This window comes from Oreochromis niloticus, linkage group LG3 (genome assembly GCF_001858045.2).
Source record: "Oreochromis niloticus isolate F11D_XX linkage group LG3, O_niloticus_UMD_NMBU, whole genome shotgun sequence".
Classification (NCBI taxonomy): Eukaryota; Metazoa; Chordata; class Actinopteri; order Cichliformes; family Cichlidae; genus Oreochromis; species Oreochromis niloticus.
The window spans coordinates 16,044,446-16,058,814 of NC_031967.2; the positions used below are offsets into that span (position 1 = coordinate 16,044,446).

General features: G+C 39.7%; 1 protein-coding gene across 1 annotated transcript; it reads right to left on the bottom strand.

The window, feature by feature from the left end:
- Window positions 1-504: 504 nt before the first annotated feature.
- LOC109200085 (cornifelin homolog B-like) lies at window positions 505-13,342 on the bottom strand. Its single transcript, XM_019355492.1, has 4 exons — window positions 13,294-13,342; window positions 4,592-4,702; window positions 4,231-4,376; window positions 505-1,374 (listed from the first exon to the last, which is right to left on the bottom strand). Exons 2-4 carry the CDS (start codon window positions 4,698-4,700, stop codon window positions 1,279-1,281), a joined length of 351 nt encoding a protein of 116 aa, XP_019211037.1. The 5' UTR covers window positions 4,701-4,702; window positions 13,294-13,342; the 3' UTR covers window positions 505-1,278.
- Window positions 13,343-14,369: the final 1,027 nt, after the last annotated feature.

Genomic DNA, 14,369 nt, shown 5'->3' on the forward strand with positions numbered 1-14,369 from the left:
TATAAACATGTTGCATCCCCTAACTGTCGGTTTTCAGGGATTTAAATGTATAACACATACACACCCATGATCTGATAACATTGTGTGGTTGTGAGCACAGTTATAACTGCTTTCATGGGTTCATGGGTTGCCCGGAACTTTCAGAGGTTTTCTGGGTTTAGTTGGAAGAGTTTATTTTGTGCTTAGAGTTTTAAGAAGTCTACATGTGATTAAAAATGTGATGATGAGCTTGTTAAGCAGAAAGTGGCACTAGATCAGGTATCTTGGTGGAGAATAGTAGTGTCTTTAATTTACCTGACTTTTTAAAATGCACAGCTGAACACAATCTTGCATTCTTCGGTCTTTACTTTACAATGTAAAGCAATTATTATGATCTGTCAACTATGATATGTGACAAATAAAATTGAATTTCACAGAATCCAACTTAGAAGACCAGGGTGAGTTGTCATAACCCGGAAAGGTGAGTGGTCAGGATCCAAAATGCACACTCATTAGAAGGTGAGGTTAAACTGAAAATGAGCCGTTTATTTGGCCGATGAGCAAATACAAAATGCAAGAATGTAAAGGGGAACCGAAAGAACTGTAACCAAAACGTATACTAGAAAAAAACATAGTAGAAACATTAGGTAGCTGAGAGTGAGGAGACATGAGGGGATGGTGACTAATTAGCACAGAGGAATGGACTCAAACATTCAGACTTGACACAAAGACAGAAAGGTTTCTGTCTTAACCTTAACCTGGGCACAACGTGCAAACACAGAGATAAGACTGGGACATAAAAAAACACATAAGGGAACTAACATCATCATCTGAAGAGCTCAAAAGCACCAACTACAAAAACTAAAGTAGAGCTACATACTGGGTGAATATGAATATTTTTTTATTTCACCAAAAGTTCAGAAAGATTACAATAACCGTGAGCATGTGAAAGTACACAGATTTTACTGGCCAGAGTAAAGAAATTTTCTCAATTATATTATATACCCAACATGCTGCCAAACCTAAAAAAAAAATGTTGATTCTATATATTGCACTGAACCACACGAGCACAGGAACTTACACATTCGTGTTGTGGGTGGGTGGGTGGGGGCAGGGCAGCTGGTGTGTCAGGCTATATTTTTGTTTTTGCCTAATAGAAGCAGAAATCAACTTTTCTTATTTATTGTGTTATTTCAAAATTATACCAAATAACTTTGTCATATTCACCCAACCAACAGCCAAAATGGTTACATGCTATCCTCTCACAACTTGAGTAGTGACCATCATTGAGCTGGTGAGTTACAGGCCGTTCCTGATCTTGACCTCGCGATGCATCTGGCACCAGAAACACATGTAACAGCAAAACGCTTTATACCAGTCAACAAAGCACGAGCCCTGCAGGATGGAGAAGAAGAAGAGAAGAAGAGTGAGAAAGAAGATCGGAGCAGAAGTTTCTGTGGTTTCATTTGTGATGGTTGTAACTACTGTATCAGTGATCACACTGGCATAACAATAAAAGGGCCTGTAAGTGTCACTTTAAGACTATTCAGACATATTTTTAATTATTCAAATCAACACAACTAGAAAAGGAAACACGGGGAAGCCCCCATGCTTGTCTGATTTAGAGTAATCTCAGTATTCACTTGGCGAATGTGAACCATTGAAAATATGATTCTTACATGTGTGCTGTGCATGTTCAACACCTCTGACCTCTCCTTCAAGGTCATAAAATGGAGCTAATGGTCCAAGTGATAATAAGGTTACACAGGGTTATTTATTAAAACTATGTTTCTCATTACAATTATTCATATTGAAAACATGTAGGCATATAGGGAATGATATATGGGCACTGTAAATATCATGTTACTTTGGACCTATGACCTCTTCTGCAATGCCAAATAAGGTCAAATTTTCATAAAATATTTATTACTTACTGGTGACATTTAGGAAATGATACTGTTGTATGGGGCCTCAAAGTATCATACATGATTTACCATTTACAATTCATCCAAATATTATGTCACATGTGACATCTTAGCTCATTTCTGTATTGCCAATCTATATTTCTTTCAAGTTTATCCTAAAATGTGTGATTTTTACTACTCTACATAATCTTGAAGTACATTAGCAAGCAAAAAATATATACTTTTTTTTTTTTTAATTCCCCTGTGGGCGGTCTTATCCTTCAAGCTCGGGTCCTCTACCAGAGGCCTGGAAGCTTGAGAGTCCTGCGCAGCATCTTAGCTGTTCCAAGGATTGCACTCCTCTGAACAGAGACCTCGCCTAACATGAGAGTCATCGCACATAGTGTTCCGATTACCACTGGGACCACTGTTACCTTCACCCTCCACATCTTCTCCAGCTCTTCTCTGAGCCCTTGGTATTTCGCGAGCTATATATATATATACACCGTATTTTCACGACCATAAGACGCACCGTACTAAAAGGCGCAGTCTCAGTTATGTGTGCCATTACTGTATTTAACACACACATAAGGCGCTCCTGATTATAGGGCGCGGGTTTTATATACAATCTACGCCCACACTTCCCCCTTTAACGTTCTCATGGTGTCCTCTGCTACGGGGCCTGTTATGGTTTTATTCTGTTCAGTTGTTCACCTGTAGTTTTTTAGAGTGGCCAGTAGAGGTCACCCCACCGCTTTGTATGAGAGAGACTGTGGGCAGGGAGAAACGTGGGCAAGGCACCTGAGCTTTTCTGCTCCAGATTACCGGCAGAGAATTGGTCATTCCGTGAGAAGTGTGCGTTAATGAGCAACGTAAGTTTGTGATGTGTGAGGATGTGATAATAAGATGCGTTTGGGACTGTAACTGAGGTTAGGGGGGAAATGACTATGTTTCTGTCTGTGCCGTTAGCGGGTGCCAAGCTAAGCTAAGCTAAGCTAACTCTCCTGCCATGTGGTTGGGTATAACTGTGTACTGTGTTAGCTCTCTCAGTGGGTCTATAAGTGAGTCGTGGGTAATATATGGCCTATGGTATTAAAGGGGATGTTAGTTTATTTCCCACCTGTGTTTATGTTGATGTACTCTGGAGTTATTGTTGTGAACACTTTAGTAATGTAGTATTTTCTTTCTGTTCCTTTCAGAGACCACACACACACACACACACACACGCCCACGCACCTGAACCTGTATGCAATACCTGCTCCTCTGTTACCTTTAACTGTGTGAAGTCAATACAAGAGTCTGCACTATCCTCGGTGTCTTCATTGTCTCCCTTCTGAACATTCATCCTGGCCTTGAGCAGTGTTCTGGCCGACACTCCGGGGAGTGGTAGCTGCAAACCGAACTAGCACCTTACAGTCCTCCCAGTCCAAGCTATCTATCCAACACCCGTTGTGTGTATCGCTACCGTGCTGGTCCCCTTCTTCTCCACAGTGTGACTCACCGGGATGTCGAAAGTGAGCGGCACCTCGTCCATGTTAGTGATGTGGCTGGGCTGGATGTGTTTGTCGGCGATGTGTTTGCTGCAGTAGGAGCGGAAGATGGCCAGCTTTTCATTATAATCCGCTGGAAGTTGCTGCGCTACCGTAGTCCTGGTCCGGATGGAAAAATGGCACAGTTTCATGAAACGGAAGCACCAAGACGGACCTCCTTGGAAATGTTCAATTTTCATTTCTTCTGCTAGCGTTACTGCTTTTAGTCGAATGGTGACTGTCGAAACGCTTCTCCCACTCGTTCTTTGCTCGATGATCCACTGCTCGAGTCTTTCCTCCAACTTGGACCACCTTATGTCCGCGGAAACTCAGCTGCGTCTTCTTGACCTGTCGGAGCTCGTTTTCCAGCTTCCTCCACTTGCGAACCATCGTTTCATTAATCTTAAATTCTCTCGCGGCTGCTAGATTTCCATGTTCCTCCGCGTAGCTGATGGCCTTCAGTTTAAACTGTGCTTCATAAGTGTGTCTCTTTGCCATTTTCAGGGTTGTTAAAACAACGATGTTCTGCATAGTGCACCTACCTGTTCTTTTATACAGGTATGTGCGTTTGTATATACAATCAACGCCCACACTTCCCCCTTTAGCGTTCTCATGGTGTTCTCTACTATGTCCTCCTTACAACACACACAGGGCGCACTGCAATATAGGGCGCGCCGCACTTTTTGAAGAAAATCTAAGACTTTTATGTGCGCCTTATGGTCGTGAAAATACGGTATTAAATAAAATAGTTTTTCTCTCCTCAGTTTTGTTTTTAGCTAACAACAATAACCTTGACCCTCCCCCACTCCCAGCCTTACATCAATGCCGTAGCGCTCTCTGATGGACTTGCTGAGCAAAGAGGACACCACGCAGCATACATCCAGGACTGGGAGGAAGCAACAACAGCCGTGCTTTTTGGCTGTATCACACTGCATGCAGGGAAAACACCAAACGGCACAGCAACCTTGACAGAAGAGAAAAAAATATGTAGAGACACAAGTTTATTTCACTGTTGAATAAGTTCTCCTTCAATGACTGGCTTTTGCATCCTGTGTTTTATATGCTGACTTCAGCCCTAACTTCAGATGGTCAGATACTCAAGACCCTCTGAATAAAAGTCTGATGAGACAGTTAATACAAAAATCACTACTGTTTGTAGAGTTTTCTAGATTAACTTACAAGTTTCCATATCACTGAAGCAATCAAAGAGTCCAGTGCTCCACTCCCCATGGTTTAGATTTGTGGTGGTGACTGTCACTACCTGGGTGGGCTGCTGGTAGACGGCCATTTCTGGAGGAAAGAAGGTAAAAATGGAGACACATTGAAGGGTTATAGTGGTTGTTGCTCCTGTGTACAGAGAAATCAAATGCTAGAATATGAAAAAGATAACAGCTGGTTTGAAACATGACTGTCCACAGTGTGGATATTTTTACAAATCACAGTTTTCTGGTTCGTACAAATCACTACAAAGACCTTTGACACTAAAATTCTGATTACATCTTTCAAAACTCATAAACTCAGATAACAAACGGCATTCACAACACAGTTCAAACCAATAACTTATATACAGTCATCTTTTTAAACAGATCGAAATTACAATTTTTGTAACACATCCAATCCAAATAATGCTGACCATTCAAGACACACTACATCAAAAACTTATGAGGAGTGTTCATCGCATGTACCTTAAGTGAGAAAAAAATTTAACCTGATTGTGAATCGATCATATTGATACACAGCCTGTAAGTTTATAAAACTTCAAGATACTAAAACAAATTTTGAGAAAATTAAAATATCAAAGTAATGTGATTTCATATATTTTTTAATTTTCTCAACTTTTGACTTTGTTGTTCACATAGCAGTTCTGGCAACTTGAAATTTCTTGTTCACCTGCATACATTACTGTGAACTTCACAATTATAACTGCTGAAATTCAGTCCCTGTCAACTGTTGCATGAGCTTGGGCCACATCGCTGGCAGAAAACTGGACTCATTCCCAGCGGGTGTTGGAATTTGCCAGGACTGCCCTTTTCCCCCAATTCTGTTAGTATTTATGGATGAAATTTCTAATCATAGCCAGGTGGCAGAAAACTTTCACTTTGGTGACCTCTGGATCTCGACTCTGCTTTTTACAGATGACGTGCTTCTGTTGGCATCATCACACGGTGCCTCTAGCTTGTGTGGAGTGGTTTGCAGCTAAGTGTAAAGCTGCAGGAATGAGAATCAGCACCTCCGCATCTGAGGCCATGGTTCTCAGCCGGAAAAGGGTGGACAGATTATATCGCTTGGTAGGCCTGGATCAGCTGGACGAGGTGGCTGGGGAGAGAAAGGTCTGGCTTTCTCCATTAGGCTGCTGCCCTGATGACCTGGCCCCAGACAAGCGAAAGACGATGGATGGTTGGATGGATGGGTGACAAGAAAATCCTAGATTAAATTGCATTTATTTTTCCCTTCAACAAGCCCAGGAACCGTTGTTGAGTAAGCAACATCAGTAATGTAAAACATTATCTTTACAACTCTCAGCTGCTCCCTTATTTCAAGAATCTTTTCATTTATCCAGGCTAGGGAACAGCAGAGGTTCTACACTAGCTGGTGATCAAAAATTATTTGGAAACATGAAATGTTTTAGCTAGCTTCCGGCTGTGTCATCTTCATTTATTTCTCCACCAGACTCTACATAGCATCCTTAAAAGGTTGATGTGTTTCAATAACAGGGGCTAACATGTTTGCCAGGCCCTCTGGGCTGTAACTCGGAGGAAACACACCACAAGATGTCTGATGTAAAAATCTTTGCCAAACCAAAAATGTTGTTATTAACATCACAGGAATATTGTTGAGAATAAAATCTCATGTTGCCAAAACTACATTTTGGTAACTTCAAAAACAACTGTTTCGTTGCCCATATCCCACCTTTTTTGAGATGTGGTGCTTCAATTTTTGCATTGCGTTTTTATTCACTTTCTACTTTTTTTATTTATTCTGTCTAGCAGAGTGGGTTAAGCAGCAGAGTTGACTATGTTGTTTGGTCCATGAAAACCTTGCTGAATCATCTCTGCCACTCCCAAACAGCTCATCCTGTTATCGACTATGCTGTTGAACTTCTAGATGCAAGTTTCAGCATTATGTGGAGTGAGCCCTAGTACCTCTCCGAGTTGGAGTTGGTCTTAAAATTAAGGAAATCCAATATCAGAAGGCCAAAGACACTTCACATATTACTATTTGTCCCTGTGTAGTTAGAACTAGGTCACAAATGCAGAAGCACTGTGTGAAAAATTAAGCATCACTGTTTTCTGTACAACTTTGACTCTCATATCATATCGTGCATGAATTTTGGCCCACCTTTTCATTGAGGTTTGTAGGTGTCTATTCATACAGAGGTCTCACCACAGCATTTAGGTCAGGCTCTTTTCTGTTACAGTCATTGTCCTGTTGCACGATAGTTTGTATTGAATGATATTTTTGTCATACCAATTGCACCAACAAAGAAGAACAAAGAAGTCATCATGCACGAGCAAGTGTCTGTTTTGGACAGTCTGCTACAGTTTTACGCTTTCGCGGGTACCTCTCTGCTCTCAAAGAGAAATCCTGCCTGCGCTAATGAACTTACTTTTGACTGTCTGGAGGCCAAAGGAGCAAGAGGTCCTAATGTAATTGGTCACTTTGATGGACACTTCAGGTTTCTGCATAGAACTGAGATACACTGTGGTAGCCACAGAAATGCTGTTTTAAACTGTATTTGTTTACAATTTGAAAAATAAAGTTTGACGAATGAATTATCAACAGGCAATTAGGTAATGTTAATAAATATCGGTAATACATACCGACAACTGTTACTGGATTAATTTAATGTTGAAGAAATATTTGAAATCAGAGAATTCTAAAGCAGGTTCTGAAGCCTCTACAATCCCGTCCCATTAATCTGCTGTACAGTATCACATAGTTTACGTGATTAACAAAAAAAATAACATAATGAGAAGCACACATCATCCCTACGAAAAAGATCAAATTGCTTATTAGCCTATGTGTTTATGTTGTTGTTGGTGAATGCGCTTCACTCAGTGAAACAGCTGTACACATCTGGCTGCAGAGCTCCACTCACTCTGTGTTCAGCTTCGACTGTAATATTTCATCCATATAATATTTCATGTTCTCTGAACAGACAGACTATGAAGTGGACAGGAGAGGAGGATGTGACAGGCTGTCCTTGGTAAGGAGCTCATTTGTCTGAACTAGTGTCTGATATACAGTTCAGGTTGTTGCTATCATGCTGTGTAAATCTAAGGCTCTTATAACTATGTTACATACATACATACTTGTAGCTGCTGTGTGCTAGTAATTGCTATGTTTTTATGCTTTGCGGTTATCTCTGTGCAGCTAACCACTGGATTAACTTCAGTTATGCCTGCTGTAGATCCATCACTCTGGTCTCCAGTCCTGGATCTGCAGATCACAGGGAAACATGGCACATCTTTCTACTATCTATTATCACTGCTCAAGCTAAAGTTAATCGGTGTATACCTTTCATCACTGATGCTGCTCTACAGATGAGCGAGTTGCCAGTGCCATAGGCACTAATGCACCCTACGACCATAAGAGAAGCAGGCTTTGAACTTAATGCTTAAAACAAGCTGGATGGTTTTCAGCGCAGAGGACAGCATCCATGTTTTCCAAAAGAAAATTCAAATTTGCTTTCATCTTTGTATTTTGGTTCAAATCTTAAATACATCTCGATGGCAGTGTGACATCGTTTTAAAATACAGGAACACGGGGGCAGGCAGATATGTCGCAAAGAGACAGAAGTGCCGTACATGTAGAAAAACACTGGTAGAAAAAAACTGGTGTCCTATCTGCACTCACAACCCACAAGAGAGAGAAAACGTGCAAACCAACACATGACCACTTTTTAAATTCCCCTCTTGTTTAGTTTACATGTCGCCCTCCAGAGGCCAAGAAATGTACGACTCATGTTGGTCTGATTCCAAACCGCATATTCGTGTTTTACATGTGAGCGTCAAGAGCGAAAATGAAATTCTTGACACACTGTTATTAAATTTCCAGGCTATTATCAAGTGGCATCACTTTAAATAGAGCAAAACTGTATTATTCATAAAAGTTGAGCTCTCTACTTTTTCAGAAAAAGCGTTCAGTCTTTTGTTAGCTTTGTTATATTTTAAATTCATTAATTGCATTGTGGCCTTAGTACATAAGTAAAGATCGTGCTAAAGATTGCTACTGAATAGATAATTACTTTGCAACAAAGGGAATCTAGGATGAATTGGTGTGGTCGGTCTGCACAAGTGGAGACCTTAACTTTATCTAGATACATTTCTACTCTTTTTAAAGTACTGCCACTGTATAATAGCCTTCAATTTTAATAATATTATTAACAGCATCTCAAGAATATTTCAACATGCACCTTTCAACATGCATGTGTATATACCAGATATGCAGTTTGGAATCAGACCAGTATGAGTAATATCTGTATTGGCCTCTGGAGGGCGCCCACATGTCAGCTAAATAAAAGAGGTGGAATTTAAAGAGGTCATGTGTCTTTTTGGGGGGAATTTTTCTGAACTATGATGTAAATAAGTAATCTCAAGAACAGAAAATAATTGCTTTCCGTGTAAATTGAAGATGTCCTTCTCAATGTCATCAGAGTACTCTGGAAGTCTTACATGAATTTGGAACATAGCACAAGAGGGTGTGACATCACAGCATTGTACGTCACATAACTAGCAGACCTGTAATGACATGAAGTTATTTAAAAAATCCATTATCTTGGTTATGGCTTCTTTCTGATAAATGTAGATACAAATCAGCTACAGTGTGCATTATCTTCACTAAAGTATAACACACTGAACCCTCTGATGTGATGTGGTGGGGAGTACAAATACCTGGACACCCGTATACACAACAGACTCAACCGGAAGATCAAAACAGAGGCTGCGTACAAGAAGCGGATGAGCAAGGAAGGAAGCTCGTGAGTGCACCAAAATGTTGGAGATGTTCTGTCAGTTGAGGTGAGTGCAGTGCACTTTGCTGTGGTCTTCTTGGGGAGCCAGATTGGAGCTGGCGACACACACTGGAAAAAACTGCTCAGGAGAGCTAGCTCTGTGATTGGCTGTAGTTCTGAAGCTGTGGTGGAGAGGAAGTGATTGAACAAAATGCTATCCATCATGGATATTCCTGGCAACCCACTGCACCACGAACTTCTTTAAAAGAGTGATTCAGATCTGTTGCCCCAAAGGATAGAGGAAATACACTGATTTCCATGACAGAATCGTGTCTGTTTCTAATGTGCTTTCCTCTGAGGGCTTGAAGATCACTAACATCAAGACTTTCAGCCTCGTTGTTTCCAACGAGAGATTTCTCCAGAGTCTCTGGATGTTTTGATGATATAGATTTTGATGACTCTAGATGATGAAATATTTTAAGTCTTCACAGCTTTACACTGAAGAACAATATTCTGAAATTGTTACACAATTTGTTAATGGACGTTTTTGCTGATCAACCAACCTGCCCACCTTTCCTTTGGAGCAACTCTGTTTCTCTAAGTTGCTTTTTAAATACCTAATCATGTTACTGACCTGTTGCCAAGTAACCCAATTACTTTTAAAATGTCCCTCCAGCTGTTTCTTTTTAGCACCACTTATATTTCCAGCCTTTTGCTGCCCCATCCGAACTGTTTTGAAACATATTAGTCCCATCAAATTCAAAACAAGTTATTTTTAACAACATTGTGTCGGTTTAAACATTTGACATCTTTTCTATTATGGACAATAAATTATGGACACTTGTAAGCGAGTTTTGAGATGTGAGATTTGTGACGTTTAGTGTGTTTGGAGTGTGTAGTTAATGTGTTGTCTTGTGTAGTTAGTGTGTAGTTTTGTGTTGTGTGTCAGAACAATGAGGCGACTGCTGTCTCCGGGTAGAAACAGGAGTGATACACCTGCTGCTGTCAGACCTGCAGGTATCAGGCTGTGATGTTCTCCTTTATAGTGGACAGAAATTATGTTTTTGGAGTGGCACAAATAATTTGTGTGGCATCTTATTGAAGAACAGCTGATTGTTCTGTAAATAGTTTGAAATGGTTATTTAAAAAATCAAAGTAAATGGATGCAATTAAATTTGTTGTTTGCAAAACTTGTGCATAGGATTTTAAAATTGACAATTAATATTTGCATTTGAAGTTATGAAATATGATTCATTAAACATGTTTATGGTTGTTACAGAAAAAAATATAACTTTTTCTATTGTGATTTTATGTTTTTTGTCTGATTTTAGATCAATTCTGGTTATACAGTATGACAAAATGAAAACATAACTGTAAATTCAGACACGCGAGGTTGTGCTAAAAAGAATGATACCAAACAAGGCAAAGCAAATAGTTTTTAAAGATAAAATGTGGAGGGAAAATCAAGAGTAGTAAAAAAATGGCCAATTATACCCTGGACCCCAGGGGGTTAAACGTTCTTTGTTTTTTTTTTAAAGTAACGATTGTAAAGGAATTTCTTTCACTTATGTACTAATCACATTATTTTATTGTATAATGCCTTGGTGCCACTGGATTTTAACATGTCTGAAACCCATACTGTAAGAAGGAAGTTGGGGGGAAGCAGACCACTCCACAGGAAGAGTCTTTTGTCTCTTCGAGGACTCTGGGAGGTAGCATGGGAGTGTGAACCTTAAGGTGTGAAACAGCTGTGTACTGCCTTTTGTTCCTGGAGAAGGTATTTAACTGAGAGCCATGCTAGGCTCAGTGAGACTCTGCTGACCCTGCCCCGTGGTCATGCAGGCTCTCCATCAAGCTTGGTTGTCTGTTCTGTGTGTTTTGATTAAAGAATGTTAGCTACCGCTCACCGCTCATCTGCAGGCTTTATTTAAGTGGAAAACTTCCACAACACGCAATAGTTACTTTTCCAAGTAATTAATTACTTTTAGAATATTGTAACTCAGTTGTAAGTCAGTTGGATGACTGAGAATCTTCACAGACATGTAACTCAGTTACTTTTTTGAAGAAGTAACTAGTAACTATAATTGAATTACTTTTTCAAAGTAACTTGCCCAACACTGCTCTTAGATAAATTAAGTTTACTTTATCTCAAATATAGCAAGGTGAATCTATGATGAATCTGATTCTTCTTTGATTGGGTGACAGGAGTTGAAAGTAACTGGATGAGAGAACCATGAGAAGGGCCCTGTGTAATTTAAAGAAAACGCCATCACAGCTGGCATTGAATGGCAGAAAAAAAACACAGTTTTTACTGGTCTTTGAACACTGCTTTTTCGGGCACCCACAAAACAGACATTGAAACGCCATTCGCTAGTGTAAAATACAGCGTTCCATCGTGGTCCCCATCGTTTTTTTTACATCGTTCTGACTTATTAAACTGCGATTTTTAAGTCATTTCTTCAACCAGGTAGGTAGTGTAAGTGGCAAGTTGGCACACTGGCAGAAGGAATTTAAATGGGCCCATGAAGTAAAATTATTTGCTCGGATTATGTTTTTTCTTGCAGATTTGTTATGACAAAAATATAATTCCATAAATTTCAGTTAGGATTTAGCTGTCAGAAAGACGACATCACACACTCTAGGATACTTTGGTACTCAAAAGAGTTCATGGTTGGCTTGATAACTGCAACATACCCAGGTCCTGTGACTGCTTTGCATTTAATTGCAAAGCAGTCACAGGACCTGCAAAGCCCAAATCATTGTGCTTCCACCCCTGTGTTTGACACCAGGTATGAGGTGTTTGGGCTGATATGCTAGATTTGATTTTTCAACCAACGTGATGTTGTGCACAACGAGTAAACATCTCCACTTTGGTCTTGTCTGTCCAAATAAACCTTCCCAGACTTGTTGACTGCAACATATGCGCCTAAATTCTATTTACACTATCAGTTGTTTAAAACAATCGAGCTGAAGGGTTTTGATAAAATATTTCCACGCACTCTTCTCTTATCTTCCTACAACAGATAGCTAAAATTTGGCATTCCTGGAAAAGGCTTTCTAGTCTTACATCCACCATTTCTTGAATAGTGTAATTAGACAAAGAGGAACTGCCTCAAATTCAAGTATATTCATCCATGTAGTGATTTTAAAATGGGGTTTTACCATAACGAACGCTACATGGTTTTCCGTACCTGCTAAGCTTTTCTCCAAAGACATGCATGTTAGGTTAAATGGTGATTATAAATTGGCTGTATACTGAAAATAGCACATCTGTAGGTGTGAATATGAGCTAAATAAAGATGTGATTTAAAACATGTCTAGTGCTGAGCACAAGACTTGAAAATTGCTACATAAATGCCAGTCCAATTGTAAATGGATTTTTAGTTCCATTACAGTTATGAGAGTTTAGCTAACTTCAGGTTCATTCAAGCATAGTAAACAGGGACAGGAGAAGCTTGGTGTTTCTAACAAATCCTAAATTTGGCATGCAGTTTATTTCTTGAATCACTCTCACGATGCAAGCTGCTATCTGAATTCATTTATAGTGCAAACAAAGCAAAGTTTCATTGGCTACTGTGCCTAAGATGCTATCATGTAAAGGGTATTTTCAGTTGTAGTGCATTATATCTTACACATAAAACCCATCAGCTAACATTTACCGAACTGTGAGCTAATGCAGATTAGTGTATGAAAGAATAGTCGCTAAAATGAGTTTAAAACGCTAAACTGTAACTTCCTTTATCCTCACTGTGCTGACAGCAGTGATAATTATCACACATCCAGATCATGTTTTTCTTAAGGAAAGTACAGTTTTCCTTCAACTAACTCACAGCAGCCTACTGATGATGAAACTAACCAACCAGTATCGTATGTTCACAAAGAACTGACTGTGCTTAAGATGTTCATTATTATAAAAGGTTTTTCTTACCTTTCCTCTGATTCTGTAAGCTTTGAAGATGAGAGTAAGAACAAGAGGAATATATACCTGTAAATTGTGAGGGAAGTAGTGGGTGGGCTGAGGTTTTGATTTGGAGCATGTTGTGGCTTCTTTTTTTGGTAATTGCTCTACAAATATCTAGAACAGCCACAGACTGACATTAGTCTAAGAGCTCACGTGGAGAGCCTAAAGATTTTTTTTTTTTTTTTTTTTTTTAATTAACACTCACTGTCAGTACTTGAGTCTCTTAAGGCTGTAACAAAAAGCTGGACCTAAAAGCAGACTCGAGTGAAGCAACTAGGAGTTCAAAAGTTTTAGTGACATCAAGAATTTGTAACAACACGGTCACAGGGAAAGCCAGAGCAGGGAGCAGATGTCACAGGAAGAGTGAGCACTATAAAAAAAAAAGGAGCACAGAGTTAGTCATATAGTTCCAAAAGGAGTAAAGCAGTTTCAAGCTAACTTTCTAGACAGGCATTTCAGAGGAATAGCTCAGGAGGACAACCACACATTCTGACCTTGCACATAGCAAGGAGCTGAGGTCTTTCAGCGGTAGGACAGACTCTGGCGAGATTCCAAGTTTTCTTCAGTTCTAGCCACATAGAACTGAAGAAATGGCCACTTCTGGGAACAACAGTGGTTGGTATCCCAGGGAAACCTGATAAGGAGAAAGACCTGTAGCTGAGGAGGTGAGACAGTTATGTGCATACTCAATCCATGCCAACTGAGAACACCAAGTTTTAGTTATTGTGCAAATGTACTGTTTATAAGGTTGGGGAAACCTGCAGTCAGCTGACACTGAAGAAGTCACTTGGATGAGTGACAAAATGTTTGTCCCACTGAAAACACTAATGAACAGAATCAACTTTCTGGGACAAAATGACAAGTTCAATTTTGTCTGCTGCTGCCAAAATCATGCAGACAGAAATGAACAAATAAACTTTATCTGTGGTGTGACCACAGCTATCAAAACAGGGCAGAACCTATGAATAAACACACACAACATGCCTTCATTTCTTCAGATCAAAAAAACTTGTCCAGCTTAGACCTGCTGAATGTTAGAAATT